The following is an 18,009-nucleotide window of genomic DNA, read 5'->3' as shown; positions in this document are numbered from 1 at the left end:
CATCTTGCTAAACGGGAGCCACTGCCTCAGCCCCTAAGACAAGTTCTCAAGAGTCCATTTACCTTTCAAAACATGTAATTAGACTGCTAACTTTGTTTGTCCTTAACTACATTTTCAAGAGTACATCTGACCATCCACTACAAATGCACAGTACTCTGACAATGTGGAGTCATTGAAATTGAATTGTCTGATAAAAATATCTTAGATAATTGTGTTATAAACAAGACATAAACAATTCATACTATTGGTGACTGTGTGGATACTGTAAGTGTCATGGCTTCAGAACAGCCAGAAGAGGGCAATGTTTCATTGAAGAACTGAGTTGACATTATTTGTCAACAAGCCACAGCCTTAATTGTGATATGCATTCTATTCAAGCACCTTTCAATTATGATTTGGATTCATTTGATGTCAAAATAAGCAAGTTAAGGACAGAGCCAGAGCCAATCTGAGGTTCTACAGGGTATTTGTGAAATGTTAGCTGTAGATTGCACACCACATGGAAGTGTAAACGTGTAATTTTGATTGAAAGCAAAGTGTTCATTTATTTATTTCTGTTTATTCTCTTTCCAAAATATCAGTGTTTTGTAAATCCTATAAGAGGTGCTATCTATAGCGTATAATCAATATATAATAAAGTATGAATTGTGTTTAGTAAACAAAACAGACAACAACAAAAACAGACCCTCACAAGTATCCACCCGCCCTCACCCTCCCATGCCCCGGGGGAAACAGAATAAGTTACTAAGTTTGAGATTCATGCATTAAAGTAATTAAGATTAAATGCTAGCAATAATGGAAGCAATGTAAAGACAACAAATTGAACTATTGCATTTTTAAATATATATATATACACACATAGCCTACATGTATCCATACACACGTATACATACATACTGTACATACATGCACATACATGCACATACATACACATTCATGCTACACACATACGCATACCCGTGCACACATATACATACATGCACGTACACATATACGCATGATCACAGTATACTCACAGTAGAGGAATATTGGAATTAGTTCCTACTTAAATTGTGGTTAAGGAATTAATGTATGTGAGGAATGGGTCCCAGGTTCTGTAGAAGTTATTCAACGAACCCCTAACAGTGTATTTGATTTTTTTGGATGACAAATCTTTTAGCCATAATGACACCTCAGGAGGATTAGGGCTCTTCCAGTGGAGCAATATACGACGCCTGGCTATAATGGAGGCAAAAGCAACCGCATCGGCCTGGAATCTATTAAATCTGCCTCCTACAGGGGACACACCAAAGATAGCTATAAAAGGACAGTTTCTATAACAGACAGTTATAGAAAATGTATATACTGTACAAACAGCCTAAATTAGATAAAGGCTAACCGGATTTAATAAAATAATATTAAACACTGAAAAAAGGTATAAATTGAGATTCAAATCTACAATCTATGTTCTATCTTACAATCTAAAGCCTACGGAATAGTTTTAGTTTTTCTTTCAATTAATGACATTCTTCCTTCATGCATGAGACTATTAACCCAGGAAGAACATGTCAGAAGGGCTATGACTCTTTTTGACACTGGACAATGGAAACATCTTTCAGCGTACAGTAGGTCCAGAGCACAAGATTCAGAAAAACCGAGAGAAACCTGTTCGCAATTGCTTTTTTTATTGCAAACAAAATATTTTTTTATTTCCAAAAATTGCAAACAATTCGATTTGCAAACAAAACTTTTAGATTAGCAAAAGAAAGTAATACACATTCATTTTACTTGCTATAAAAAATGTGAGTATAGCAGTGCAGCACGTTTTGCTCTCAAATTTGTTTATTTTATTGCAGTTTGAAAAGTTTTGCCCTAAAATCTATTCTGTTTGATTGCGTATTAAATACAAATGTAATTGCATATTTTATAGTATTAAGCCATCATGATAGCATAAATACCACACACACACACACACACACACACACACACACACACACACACACACACACACATCATTTGAATTATAAGAGATATATTTAGTAACACCAAACAAATACAATTGTACATGTTGCGCCAAAAACATTGTGATATACACTGTACTAGACATTAAAAAAGTATTGTACTAGTAGGCTACTGTGACAGATTCCATTAGTGAGAGAGAAATGGAATGAATTGACCTCCAATAATGATGCATATAGACAGCAAGCATGAAGCTCATATGGAATGTACATTGTACGGACATATTAAAGTGACCTTATTAGACAAAACAGTACACTGACTGAATCTCTCATATGTACATTAGACAGCTTTCAAATGAAATAATGTAGATCAGTGTTTCTCAACATGGGGTCTGGTCTGGAGGAATACCAGAACACTCGCCCCAAAACACGCTCGCCCCGGGGAAAATCCGGCGACCTCGGAACCTTGGAACAGTCGCCACCAGGTAGGCCTATTCCTAAAAGTAACCTCAGTAAACAATGCCTAAACCTAACCTTATTCATAAACGTAACCTCAGTAAAACTATGCCTAACCCTAACTTATTTCTTATCCTCAGTAAAACAAATACAAGAATACAAGAACCGCTGGGGGCGAGCGGTCCGCGGAAAAGATGGGGGCTAGCATGTTTTGGGGCGTTCCAGGGGGTCCCCAGCTAAATGATTGATGGTTAGGAACCAAATTAACCCTTGTGGGTCTGCAACTCGTTGTGTACAAATGGAACCAAATGGAGCTGCAACACTCTCAGAATAAAATGAACACAGTATTTTACAGTGTAGATTGGGTTCCCACTTCCCAGAGATTGAAAAAAGAAGAAAAGAGAGAGAAAAATCATTGCGACTGTTGCTCCAAAAAAACATTGTGATATACACTGTTGAATGTTGACAATCACTGGTCTGTTATGTGAAGTTCTCTGTTGCCTGCATCCAGAACAAGGTCATAGATAGACCACAGGCCTCAAGTCATCAGATGGGCACCAGAGGGCTCCTTTGGGTCCGACTGGGGACTTAATTCTTGAACATGTCACACAGCAGTTTCTCCATGGGGGTGTTACCAATGGTCCTATGAAAGAACAGGAGCTCAATCCGCTCTGAGCCGACAAAACGCAGCGAGGGGAGGAGGAGTAGTAGTTTCCCAAACCTGCACAACAAAATAACAGTTTTAATTTATGAATGTCTTCATGCACATACTGTAGTATACCCAAAAAAAAGTGTTAATTTAACTCTGAAAGTGTAAAAATGGACCTGTGCTTTGGACTTGCTTAAGGAGTTAAAGGATTTTACAAAAGAGTGGGAAAAGAATATACAATACAATACAATACAATACAATACAATACAATACAATACAATACAATACAATACAATACAAAATACATTGTCCACTCCACAGGTAAAAGAAAAAAAGCAAATTTGACAAATAATGTTGTTAATGTTTTAAATAATTTGATTGATCCTCACTAATGTTCATGATAAAAATGATAAAAACGTCTGGGTTTCCGAGGCTAGTGTCACATAGGAGGGCTGTGGGCAGTTCAGAAACCCATCCACCAGTGATATCATCGTTAGGCAGATTTATTTTAAACAAGATACAAGATTTGTATTATCGTGAGAACAATGGCTTGCATTATCACATTGCAACTTTTCAGGAATAGAAAGCCTGCCGTTTCTATTAGCTTGGATTCCCCATCAATGATGTCACTGGTGAACGGGTTTCTGAACTGCCCACAGCCCTCCCATGAGACACAGACTGAGTAGGAAACAAATGTGGCATTTTATCATGAACATTAGTGAGGACCTATATATGAAGATAGGTTGAAAAGTGGTGAAGTGGTCCTTTAAGGATTATCAGACAGAGGCTGATTCTCATGACATGCCATTACATTAGCGGCATGTGAGCATTACCTGGCTGTGTTTCAGTGGCATAGTGAGCATTACCTGGGTGTGTTTCAGTGGCATATTAGTGAGCATTACCTGGCTGTGTTTCAGTGGCATAGTGAGCATTACCTGGCTGTGTTTCAGTGGCATAGTGAGCATTACCTGGGTGTGTTTCAGTGGCATAGTGAGCATTACCTGGCTGTGTTTCAGTGGCATAGTGAGCATTACCTGGCTGTGTTTCAGTGGCATAGTGAGCATTACCTGGCTGTGTTTCAGTGGCATAGTGAGCATTACCTGGGTGTGTTTCAGTGGCATAGTGAGCATTACCTGGCTGTGTTTCAGTGGCATAGTGAGCATTACCTGGCTGTGTTTCAGTGGCATAGTGAGCATTACCTGGCTGTGTTTCAGTGGCATAGTGAGCATTACCTGGCTGTGTTTCAGTGGCATAGTGAGCATTACCTGGCTGCTTGGGTGGGATACGCTGAGCGGATGTGTTGTCCCAGCATCACCTGTGACTGGTCCTGGAGGTTCTCCACCTGCTCTGGATCCTTCAGTCCCCGAGTCTCTTTGGAAACAAAGACATTTTTACATTTTCATATCTTTTGCTTATGCTGTCATTAGGAGCAGCGTTCATCAAAACAAACGGTTACAATTACAGTTTAGGTATTTAGACACTCTTATTAGCAACTTACGAGTGCAAAATCAGAGTAAGTTGAGTAAGCAATTCAATGAACCATAGTCAACAACAGGGTAAAATGTCACATACAGTACGTAGACTGCAAAGAGAACAATGTAGTGACTAAATTCGGAGCTTGTCTTTATCACAAGCAGCCAGCATTAAGAATAAGAGAAATGCATGGGGAGAGGGGATGGGATGAGCTGCAACAGATCTACAAGCTCACAATGTGTCATTGTAGATCGGTTATTTGAAGTATTTTGAAATGTTTTTCAAAATAATAAAAAAGGCAAAGAAGTTTAGGGATAAGGGGTAAAGCACCGGCGAAAATATAGGGCACATAAAAGCAGATTTCTCCTCACTCCCTCAGAAAAACACACTAACCGCCCTTATGAAGTTAATTAAGTTACCTGGTTTGAAGAGGACTATAGCCTTGAGGCAGGCGAACTCCGTGGGATCCACAGCGAGGGCCTTGAAGCGGCTGAAGGCTTCCTGGAGAAGCCTCAGGTCCAGGCCGGTATAGATGGCCTTGCCCTGGATGCCGGGGCACAGGTCGGGCAGGGACAGCAGCGGGCAGCTGTCCAGGGGCAGAGACCACTGGATGGCACAGAGCAGGAACAGCTCACTCCACGCCTCCTCTAGGAGGATGACCTAGAACAAGATGGTACAAGTGACCACTGTAGATTAGGTGCAGTGCTGTGGTGTCAACAATGCATGATCTGCAGCTCGGACAAAGTTTTGAGCTTTGTACACCAAAACACCTAAGACACAAAAGTGTTACATTTTGATTTGAGGTGTTTTGGTTATGTTACTTGGATCCAGTGTTACTTGCATTGAGAAAGCAGGTTGGGTTTCAATACCTGATCCCTGAAGGGCAGGTTGGAAAACACTGGGAGGTTTTTGGCCCACTTGACAGACATGAAGAGCAGGCGCGCAGACGTTTCATAAACGTTCTCGGAGCTGGAGGGGTAGAGCGCCATGTGGTACTCTGACGACGCTCTCTCCGGCTCGTTACTGGTCACGTCAATGTTCTCATCAACTGAAAGGGACAAATTGTCAAGTTTGAGATTATACAATATTTGGATGTAACGGGCTATATATTATAAGGAATTATCTGTATGTGTGTCAAATACTGTATTATGTTATATCTGATTATATGCAAATCCCAACTCATTCTATCTCATCTACTGTGGTATTTTGGTATTAAGTATTTTCTTACTCATAGCACCACACCTTTCAACAGATTTAATCATCTCTACTTGTCAAAATAAAATAAAATAAATAAAATAAATAAAATAAATAAAATAAATAAAATAAATAAAATAAATAAAATAAATAAAATAAATAAAATAAATAAAATAAATAAAATAAATAAAATAAATAAAATAAATACATAGAAAACCATTTATTTCTCATCTTCCTGTGTCCATATTATCTCATTGTAGTTTATTACATGGCTTATGTATTTTATCATAATATGTAATTGGATATACTAACCCAAACCTTTATTACTAGTATGTACTATATAGCTTGACTATCATATGACCATAATGATTGAACGGGACTGGACATTTGATTTATAGAAACCCAACACCTCCACCCACAAACGGACCCTCCTCACCGTCCTCGGGCTCCAGCTTGGCGCAGGTCTCGGCAGTCATGAGGCTGGCCATGAAGCGGTGGTTGTTCTGGGGGCTGCCGCAGCGCTGAGGCAGGACAGAGGAGCTTATGGAGGATGTGATGTGGGGCCACGTGATGACGGAGCCAGTGGACGAGGTAGAGGAGGTAGGCTCTCGCGTGGTGGCCAGGTGCTCCTTCTCTGGGTCCAAGTCCAGGGAATCCAGTCGCACCTGTGCTGTGCTGCGGGGCTGTCGCTCGTTCTGTACGGCTGCACAGACAGAATGAGGAACAGAGAAGATGGTCAGGGAAGAGTGGATAAGAAGGGAGAAAGTCATACTCTGAAGTGATATTGCCCTGTTGCCCCTGTTAAGTGTTGACTTGATGCCATATGTAGTCCATCTGAAGAAAGCGAGGATTATACAGAGACATTGGAGATGGAGTCACTTGGAGGGGGCATGAGGGGGGAGGGGGGAGGAGGGGTGGAAAAAAAATCATGGGAATTGCACTTGTGTCCTATGTATAAATATAAATGCTGTCTGTACTGTACTGCTTTTTCCAAATAAAATAAATATTATTAAAAAAAAAAGAAGGGAGAAAGTTTTGAGATGTGCTAAAGTGAGAACAGAGAGAGGAATGAAGGGATACTATATGAAAATAAAAGATGTTTGACGCAATCAAACTATTCACACCATATCTACCATAACCTTTCAGACATTAACATTATATCAAGTGTTTGCACAGTTTGCTACTAAGAAGAACTTTGTTTCTTACATTACAATTATTGACACAAATGAATGTATTTTCTATATTAAGGATTTAAGTTCTCATACAACTAACCGTCCTTATTCATGCCCGCTTGTAAGCATTTCTTCAGCCGACATGCCTGGCACTGGTTACGATGGGCTTTATCAACTGAGCACATGCCCGTTCCAGCCTGGCACCTGTTGAACAAGAGGCAGGGTTTAAGTAGGCTACTCTTGTTTGAGCAATTTTGTGAAAGATAATCCTTAATGGGCATATCAATTTCCACCAAGGTATAAATAACAATAATGAAAAAAGAAAGGGGGGTGTAATTATACAATTGAATAATTATAATGTATGTAATGGTTTGATGTAAACACCCAAATGCCACCTAACCTGATGCCAAAAGCATGACATTTTAATGGAATAAATAAAAGAGTGTGGACTTATTTCCTTGCCTGTAAATGAGCCTTCTCCTCACACTTCTCTTGAAGAAGCCACTGCAGCCGTTGCATGCATAGATCCCGTAATGTTTTCCACTGCTTGTGTCTCCACAGACTCTGCAGAGCAGAGCGGGGCTCAGGGCTTTGCCCGGGGCAGGACTCCTGGCTGAAAGTCAACATGGTACAGACAGTTAGATGTGGCATGTATTGTTTTGTACATGTGCCTGCCATCTGTGAGATCTGCAGACGTGCATGTGGCTTGAAAGTCACACAAACAATGGAGTTGTCCTGACAAAGGTGAACGTGAATCACTACTCGTGAGTCAATTTAACAAGAGTAGCCATTCACAGCTGCAAATCTAATTTGGTGGCACACTGGGTACTTTACCCAGCACTACATTGATCTTCAGGTACTCTTAGTGACTAGATATTACTAAACATTGCCAGTATGGGCGTATTCACAAATAATTGTAAACCCCGGAATAGCTGTGTCTATTTATTGGCAAGATAATACAATCAGAAAACTATTTCCTAATATATTATTAGTTTGTTTCAATAAATAAAAGATGAAGAAAAGAACGTAATCTAAATATGGTTGCAAAGTTATAGTTTATATTGGAGAAAAAATTATTACTGGTAAAAGCAATAACACATTGATATATGTTGAATTGCTTGCTTCGCTGCATAGGCCCCTGTTCCTCCCACTAGCAGTGCATGCGTGTTGGTCTTACCGCCTCTGCTGTCATCTGTCCCCGGGCTCCCTGAGGACTCATGAGGGGAGGACGAGGACATTATAGGGATTTTAGACAGGTGATCCTCCATCATTTTGACAGGGAATGTATTACAAATATATCTGATGTTTTGTTCTTTTCTACAAATGTTTTTAATCCCTTCGTCCAATATGATGTTTAAACGTTGCAGATCCCTCTGATGTGTTCCTTCAGGCGTTCACCAATCACCACAGTTGCAAAAAATAAAGAATAAACACGAGTAACGTCAAGAAAAATGCCTCAAATGAAAACAGTTCTTGTAGGCCTCCCGGTGGTCTCCCTGTCAGACAGGGCAGATGGCAGATCAGGTCCCTCTGCTCGTGTGGCCTCCCTCTCCAATTTACAGAGGACCCTTCTGATGGTGCCTCTGTTCCTTTGCTGCCTTTTGGTGTACAGATACAGATGTAATGACGGCGGTTGGCTATAGGATGCACATCTAAGGCTTGTTAACACGTCCGTGTGGCATTGTCCTGTCTCTCCTGGCAAGGTCCTGTCAGCGTGTGTGCGTTCTCCTCAGAGGCACGTTGTCAAAAAGAGCCCATGGGGGTGAGAGGATTAAGCCCCAAACGCTGTGTAAGCAGCAGGCTCATTTGTCCATCCTTTTAATCTTTACTGTTCATCTACTGGATCAATCAGTCACATTGCCAGGACGCCTGCCGCTGTTTTGGAGGCAAGTCTTCAAGCGCTCTAACAAACAATAACGCGATGAATTGCTGCCAACACACCAGCCCTGGTGCAGAAGAGTTGTACAGTAACTTTAGACCCATTTCCATGTGCCTCTTCCTCTGCCCTCTCCTCTGTCTGGTCTGTCTGTGAGGGGATCCATCAGTCAACACTCCTCTATGGTGTCTGCATTTGAAGGGATGATTACCTGGGGTGCACATTATTATGTTTACCAGCCCCTTCAATTTGTATTGCCCTCTGTTTTGCCTCCTTGCCTCCAAATTCCATCTCTATTCCCTGCCATATATTTGATCTATGTGATTGCCTTCCATTCATAATGACGTCCACTCTTTGTTCAGGAACTGCATATTAACTCTCATTTTACTTTTTTTTTTACAAACTACTTCTCATCCGCTTCTCCCAAGCCAACAGGACGAAAGGTCGCCGAGAGAATAATAGAACTGTGAAGGGCCCATGTAGGCCGGTACTAATTTGCTCATTTATGAAGGTCTCCATGCATTATTGAGCAGCTAAAATGACCATACCGTGGGCCAATTGAGCACTATTTAAATAGATGTCAATTTTAAACCATGACCACAAGAATCATATCACATAGAGACGCAAGGCCCACAGGTGCCAGGAGAGTGAAACTGGGAAATATTCATTTTATCTTCTGCGCAATAATACATTATTTTTTTGTGAAAATGTTACACAATAATACATAAAGGTTAATAAAAATATACCTAAAGAGAACAGGCTATCAATATATTCTTCTTATTCTATATTCTTATATAACAAGGTTGGATGGTCCTCCCTGACAGAGAGACGAGAACTCAGAACTGCATTGGCACCTGTTCTTCTCCTAAATACATCTCATCTTTTCTGAAGTAACTCAAGTAATTTCCCCAAATTCAAGGTACAAAAGGTTAACTCTGAACTTGGTAGATCTGCTTTTAGCTTATGTGGCCCTAATACATGGAATGACCTGCAAACGACATTAAAATTGACCACATTGGTACCCTTGAGTCATTATGTTACAATATGAAATTTGTCTTAGCTTTTTATTTGTAAACCTAATTCACATGTAAACCTTTTGTTTGTCTTTTCCTGATCTTCTGATGTATTGTGATGTTTTGTTTTCCTATATACTGTATTGTATTACTCGACAACACTGAAAATGAGTTAAATTTCGGGAATAAATAAAACATGAATGAATGAATCTGTGTGTGTCTGTCTCTCAGTATGCCCAAATATGGGTACTGCATTACAATAATAAAGAGAAGATTTCTGTTGAAGTTCCGTGAATGTCCTCATTCATGCATAAACGTGGACCAGAGTTCACTGAAAAGCTCATATGGTATATGACCAGACCACCACTTTCACACAATGATTTCATCATTTGTTTCTTTACACAGTTGAGTGGCCACAGTGAATGATCTAAATCTGAAGACAATGGGGTTTAGCTTCTACTACTTTTTTGGTTTTCTTATAATTAGCGAATGAGATGTCAGACATCTGATCTGTATAGAGCCTACAGTAAATAACTGTAGTGACAACACTTTTTCCACTCTATTATATTTAGTTTGTAGATGTTTATGAGTCTGATTAATTACACATTCAATCTAGCATATTCCTAATACTTTGCAAATGCGATGGCAAAATGCAATCAAAATCTGTATGTACTGTATTTTCCATGCTCTAGTCTACACTCAATGCCACCCACAAAATGTTCAAGCATAAAATCTGCTTGGTGCACATAATTAATGTTGACATCAGCAGGTCCCAACTTTGCGAGGACTACTGTAGCAGCCTCAATAATTGGAAAAACACACTGGAAACCAGTTAAGTAGATTAGAAAACTAACATTATGTCCGCCTGCTTGGGGGACACCACGGGCAGAGTCAATAGAAAATGGTAAGAAATGGGGGGGTTTGGGGGGATGGGCAAGGGACACAATTAGCTCAAAAGATTAAAAGAGCACTAAAGACACGTTCCTTGTGGGCATCTTTCGCCATATGGTGGCTACTCTTGTCATTCTTGGCCACAGCACTGTTGACCCCTGCACGATTTCCACTTAATTAGTGTTCTGGTGTCATTGGGCTGCATGCTTCATGTTAGGATTTACCTAATTAACCACTTAAACCCTATAGTTGACCAGAGTCCCTCAGGGCTCTATACTAGTGACTTTTCTGTTTTCACTCTACACTAGATATCCTGTCTGAAACACATTGTGAGCTTGTAGATCTGCTATTTTTTTGAGAAACTTTTTGCCACAATAGGGATGCTGGGGATTAAGTGGTTAAATAAGTCATGTGTGATGAATCACTGGTGTGCACTAGGTCATGGCACATGCTTGGCACGGCTTATTATCTTGGTGAATTGAATACACAGGAACACAATGGAAACTAGAAAAAGTGCCCTTCTGGGCACAGGTCTCCACCAGGAGGATAGGACTGTGTGTGATGTTTGGCAAAATGTTTAGGAGTAATATAAACATGTTTTTTTGTTTGTTTGTTTTTTGCAACAATTTTCTTCATTTTGTTGAGGAAATGCAGAGCCAGATCACTCATAGCATCTCTGAGGATAGAATTCTGGATGAGCAGGACATGTGCAGCATTTTGAACGAAACAGGCCACTCCTGAAAACTTTGGAACGCAATGTTAGCCAATCAGTGTAGAATCTGAGAAATCCAACAGACTCGTCTTGATCACATGACTACAGAGATCGTGTGTACCGATTTGCGTGAGATTTGGATGAAATCTGTGCGACTAACATAAGCAATGTGTTTAGCAGAAATCGGCCTCATGGTGGCGCTATAACCGGCAGATGTGGAGGGATGCAGAGAAAATGTTTTTCCATGGCCTCTAGGGAGTGCGCATACATAAGTTGTATACAGATTGATGCCGTTATAGCTAAAAACAGGAATTGTCCTGTTATAGCGCCACCATGAGGCTGATTTGGAAAATAATGAGTGGCATGTCGTCCTTGGCCTAGTGGAAATGTGCGTGTATAATTTCACGGAAATTGCACACTGTTTTTGTGATTTGTGGCATTTTGTTCGAAACGGACCATTCATGTGAGCTTTGGAAGCCAATATTAGCCAATCAGGATGGAAGATGGGAAATGGTGCAAATCCGTGTTGATCACATGACTATGGAGATAGTGTATACCGAATTGTGTGATGTATGGATAAAATGTGTACGGGTAATCTACAGAAATGTGTTTTGCCTAAATCGGCCTCATGGTGGCGCTATAACAGGCTGTTGAGGAATATTTGGGGCAGAGGTTCATCGTTGGCATCCATGGAGTGTGTGTGCACAGTTTGGCATGGATCGGGCCAACGGTACCGGAGATTAGATGATAACGGACGGACGGAAGGACGGAAGGAAGGAAACACACACACACACACACACACACACACGGACGGAGTGCAAAACATACTCTCTCCCCATGCCTTCGGCCTGGTGGAGACAACAAGGCACAAGCCCTTATGGCTTGTGTTATCCTTTTAGCAACACTAGACCTGTACGTGCCCGTCGGCCACACGCGGTGTGTGTCAAATGTGAAGTCGGTTGGGCAAACGGTTCTCGAGTTCACACACGCACGCAGACACGCAGAGACATGGCACATTTACAGTATGACTAGACCTGTACGTGCCCGTTGGCCACCGGCCTACTTGAGAGCGATGGAACTTGGGAACCTAATAATACCCGCTGTCAACTTGTCATAGCACCCGTTTTAACTATCTGTCTGTGTCCCACATGGAGATCTCTGTATTTGTCTGCCTGTGTGTGAAGAGTGCAAACTGACTGTGAAAAGTGGAGTGGTTAAGTAATCAATTTGCAGGTGTGGGGTTGGGATTTAGGCTGATTAGGCCCACTGGCAGAGCTGAACAGAGCCTTTTGGGGTGGTTCTGGAGAACCGTGGGTCCGACCGACTCGAATAATAATGTATATGAGACAGAATGATGACAAGCTCAAAGTTAGTATTTTCATTTTATCACTACCCTTCCATGTTTTGAACGTTCTAGATTTAATACTTTGATTTTGGTTATGCACACGCAGATCCGACACACCAAAGGTCTGACATGCAGAAACAACAGTCGGACATGCGGTCGAACATGCGCTGCTCCCGTGCTTGCGGTTATGGTTAGGTTAGGGTTTGAGGTAGGTTGTCGGACCAATAGTATGTCGGAACTCATTCCATCTTGTTTTAGTCTCAGTTGGTATTTAGAAATAGCTTTTCTATGGATAACACAATCCTAAAATAATACGATCAACAGGATAATTCTTTACTTGACAATAGTAGTCACTTGAGATCAATGATCTGATCTCTTTTCTTTTATCAAGACACAGTGGGGATACAGTGCATACCTGCATTTCTGTGTTTGAGTGTTTAATTTAATTCATACATCCACACTGTGCTGAGCGTGGTACAGTGTGATATACACATCTACACTGTACAGTGTGGATGTATGACATTACACACTCATCTGCGAGTGCATCGCGTTTAGAATGATGACTCATTCTGTTAGCCATTGTTCAAATGGCCACCTGCAGCCTGCTTGCCGGGACCATCAGGGAATTATCACAGACACTTGACATAATCTGCTGGCCTGCAGTACAGAACGGTAGTCGGTAGCCTACCATTGAGACGTGCAGACATGAAGACATGCTTACATGAGCAGGCCATAGATTATGCCAAGACAAATAGATTAGGATTCAAAGTATGATTAGGCGCCATGTTATTAATATTCTTGACTGTCTGTTCTAGTTCATATGGATTGTTTATGCATTGTTATCTATTTTAAGTATCTAATCACTGCGTAATTCGGTAGATTATTAATCATTTATTGGTTGGCTGTTAATACTGTCTATCGTCTATTACAATATTGATACACATTGTTTCTGTGATCCCTGCAGTGCTTCCCTTTCTCTTTTTAAACGTTTCACAACCTTGTCCTATGTCTTATTAATACATTTTAACAACTTTTGTCCTCTCTTTTCAGAAGACTAAGCCTTTCCTTTGACCTGTGCAATAACAAAATGCATGGCCTAAAAGTGACGGTGGCCAGTGACTATGTAAATATGGTATCACAAAACCATTGCCGCTAAGTCGGTCATCTAACTTTATTTACATATTTAGACCATGGTATAAGATTTACAGGATTCTTAAATTACACATTTAATTATATGGATCTCGAGATCCACATGGGAACGGCTCCAATGTGGATGTAGGATTTCATGTTGCCAGCCTGTTACGTCAGTGTATGTATGACGTACTGTCTGACTCTAAATTTGGGCATGATTTGAACCCCATCCGAGCCCCATTGACTTCCATTATAAATGCAAGTGAAATATTTCATAAGATATTATTATTTCATTTATATGACTGGCAGTGTGCACAAGAAATGCGGTGCTGATCGATCCAGTGGTTATGAGAATAACACAGACAAACATACAGAGAGTCAGACTCTTATTAGATGGTTAGAGCCACTCCATATAATTATATTCTAAAACACCTTTGAAGAAGAATAGACTCTCACCATGTTTCTGGACTGAATACATATTGGAAACTACCTGGAACATACTCTAAGAGGGAACATTGTGATAATAGTTCACTCATATATTTTAAACTAAATATGACCTGACAAACAATCACTTCTGCAATCTGCAAGTGATTATTTCCTTCGGAAGGGAACGCACATCATTAACCGTGCTTAGCAGTGTGCAAGCACTACCTTCAATGTACAAAGGTGAACACATCCTGGTTTGATATCTGTAATTCTCTTACTAATGTAGCACTGCCCTTTTAAGGGTAGTGCATAAAGGGGGTGACCAGGTTTGAGGCCTCATGCCAGAAGCCTGATTTGAATGTTTGTTGGGGTACCTGGAGGCATGGCGTGTACAGCCCGCCCTATAGTACTTGGTAAGAAATCCTCAAAGCAAATGTTGATGCTTTGATGGTTCTATTTTTAATTGGTGACATTTTATGTTCCATTTACAGAGTTGGGCAGGTGTGATGTTTTGTGAGGGGGAACTCAGGAGCTGGGACGCTGGGACGTCAGTAAAGGTAAATGTGTTTTTTTAATTTTATTTTCCTTGACAGAAAATATACATGTACATTTTCTATATCCGGCATGTTATTACCCCTGCCCCCCACCCCCCATCAAGGTCACGACAAGACAAATAAAACAATACATTAACAATACAACAACAACAATACATTTATCCTCTGTATTCCAGAACCTGAGATCAGTGTGCTTAAAGTGTGCTTAGATCTGATATGGCCTGAGATCAGTGTGCTTAAAGTGTGCTTAGATCTGATATGGCCAATGCTGACGATGACTAGTGTGCATGGCCGCATCTCGCACGCACGCACGCACGCACGCACGCACGCACGCACGCGCACACGCACGCACACACACACACACACACACACACACACACACACACACACACACACACATAGTGTATACACTTATTGGAGTATCAGCTGAGCTTACCTGCATGTCAGGAAGGGAAGAGTGTTCTGGGAGCAGATTCTAACCGTCTGCCTGGTTCAAATTCAAATCACTGGACAAAGAACGTCCTGATGTGTAAGCAGAGAAAATGAAAATAAATGACGAATAGGAAGGAAAGATTCAATGTTGTCCAATTCCCTGGTTTTCAGCAAGCAGAGTTTGTATAGTATAACTCCAATCATCATTTATGTGATAAATAGTAAATTCTTCTAGTAGTCGTGTTAGAATTTAGGAAGTTGCTAATGCTGCATTGTTGAAATTCTCTATCTCTTAGGACCACTGGCCACTGTGTTCCAATACCGTCAAAGCTTCCCTTGCCTGCTGTGTGTGCATCACACACATTTTTCTTCTTTGTGCATTTGCATTGCAAAAATGCCTCAACCAGTGTGTAAGGTTGTCACAATTATTAAAAATTAAAAATAATCGTTGCAAATTATTTGAGATAATCACAATTATAATTGTCATAATCGTGTCCATGTTGAAAAATGTTCATGCATAAAAAGCTGTAATAGCGGATCAGCTAGATATTTTTAAAAGTAAAGAAATTATAAAAATGCCAGTATAATTTCTTGATATATTTCAGTTATTTGCCATATCTGCCCCGTGCACTTTTTATTACGAAGCCTAAAAGCCAAACAGAAATTTAATTTATATTCCCAATTTCCAATGCCAAAAACACAACGTAAATCACAATTATTTGTGTGACAATTAATTGACAACTTAAAATGAATGAGCAATGGTGACAGCCCTACCAGTGTGTGGTCTACTCTGTGCCAGTGGCTGGCAGTCTGTCCTGACCTAGATCTCTGACAGTAACCAGCTGCTTCCTAAGCGACATCGCGCTGCCATCAGCAGAACAGGGTGGCGCCCAGCGCCGGGGGAGATAAGTGTCAGATTGTAGCACGCTGAGCTCCTTGCTGTAGCTCAAAAGCCCTCGGCTTGTTTAGACATACCGGTAGCACCTCAGCAGCCTATTGCTTGTTGTGACATCTTCCAATTGCCTGTTGCATTTTGAGGGTTTCAGTTCAGTTTCACATAAACAAATTGCAATACAAAAAGTTTGTTTGACAACGATATGGATGCGTCTCCTATTTGCTTCTTGTTGAACTTCTCCCTACATGGATTTATTAGTATTTCTTTTAGCAAGAAAGCCTCAAGAAACAGAAAATATTAATTCGATTATTTTTCATCCCATCTACATTGTAGCTTTGCATTACAAAAGTTACACAGATTAATTAAACTAGCCTGGCAGATGGTTATAACCTCAAACACCTAATTTAACTCAATGCACTACTACTGAGGATTAGTAGATGACTTTAGATTAGGGCCCCCCTAGAAACACAGGAAACAAGAAGATTAGGGTAAATGGGAGAACTGAAATGACCCTTTAGTTCTTTAGGCATGCTAACATCCATCTAGATTTTAAGGAATCAAATACGGTAGGTGTTTTCAAAGTTTTTCATGCCATGGATCCCCTAGCCAAGAGAGAGATGTGCAAAATGATGTTGCAGAGTAAACTTTTTCATACAGTATATCGTCATACTTGTTCAACAGCACTATCATCAGTGTTGTAATTATTGTTCGTTTGTTTACGCATGATCTTTTCTAATACTATGTTGGATTCAACCACTTAAACCCTCTATAGTAAACCTGACCTGATTTGGCTCTGTACTTGGTCTGCTCTTTTTCCCCCTCTACACCAAATCTCAAAATGCGATGAGCTTGTAGATTGGTCTCTAACTCTAATATATTAAAGTCTAACTCATGTTGCTATGATTAGGTGATGTAATCATGATGTAAAACAAACGGTATCAAAACAAACATTAAATTCTCTTTTTATTGTTAATGGGATTTAATTTAAAACAAACATTAATTTCTCAAACATTGAACTAAAAACAAACATTAAACCTGTATATAGGAGGCCCCCTCAAAAAACTGAAGAAAGAAAAGGAACCATTCACACAAAGCTTTGGCAGCCACATAGATAGATGATTATTCCTTGGACAAATTCACTTGTCCTTTGATTCTATCAGTGGATGCATTTCAAGTTAGTCAAAGATGTCCTAACTGCTAAGCGCACCTCATAATAATCTGCAATGATCTGTGTTGATATCTCTTTACCTTTTCCACACCTTCTACATGATGAATAATGAATTAAATAGCACTATAGAGTCAGACTGGCTGAACATGTGGAGGAAACTACTAACCAACCAATATCACGGACAGACTTAATGCAACAGTTAGTGCTTAGTCAACACAGATGCTGTCCCTAAATGCGTCATGCAAGCCAAACAACACACTCCAGCAACAAGAGCTTATGACCAATAGGCCTAACTGAAGCCAGCTGCCTTTCCCTCATACAGGTTTTACCGCCTTTTCTTTTCCTAATTCATCATGCCGTCTAATCGGCTCAATCATTATCCAATTGATATCCATATCCTCCCCATTTCCTAACAATATTACTTAGCTTCAAACACATTCAATACAATATCTCCAAATGCCTTTTTGGTTAATCCCTTAAATATCCCATAAATTAATCAATTCATGGTACAATGCAGACTATATTAAATCCTCCACTGTATTTCCTGAAACACATCATAGGCTAATCCAATCCAATGATATTGCTTTAGTGTATTTAAATTGAGTGTTTTGTAAAGAATATGGCCTATAGAACAACCACATTTCTTTGGAGGATCATAAATGTTTCACCTCATCTTGATTTATCA

At 40.2% G+C, this 18,009-nt stretch overlaps 1 protein-coding gene across 1 annotated transcript; it reads right to left on the bottom strand.

Annotated features, from left to right (window-relative positions):
* Positions 1-2,359: 2,359 nt before the first annotated feature.
* On the bottom strand, positions 2,360-8,583 carry LOC306920121 (photoreceptor-specific nuclear receptor-like). The gene is given in 10 exon segments (XM_079496749.1): positions 2,360-3,114; positions 4,308-4,413; positions 4,935-5,175; positions 5,385-5,563; positions 6,146-6,263; positions 6,266-6,350; positions 6,352-6,412; positions 6,982-7,085; positions 7,344-7,494; positions 8,059-8,583. Coding segments are annotated over 10 exon segments (1,272 nt in total). The 5' UTR covers positions 8,153-8,583; the 3' UTR covers positions 2,360-2,981.
* Between the last annotated feature and the right edge of the window lie 9,426 nt (positions 8,584-18,009).

Source organism: Electrona antarctica (genome assembly GCF_951216825.1).
Source record: "Electrona antarctica genome assembly, chromosome: 3".
NCBI lineage: Eukaryota > Metazoa > Chordata > Actinopteri > Myctophiformes > Myctophidae > Electrona > Electrona antarctica.
Note: the sequence above shows the minus strand (reverse complement) of the source record. Positions and strands in the feature narration are given on the sequence as shown.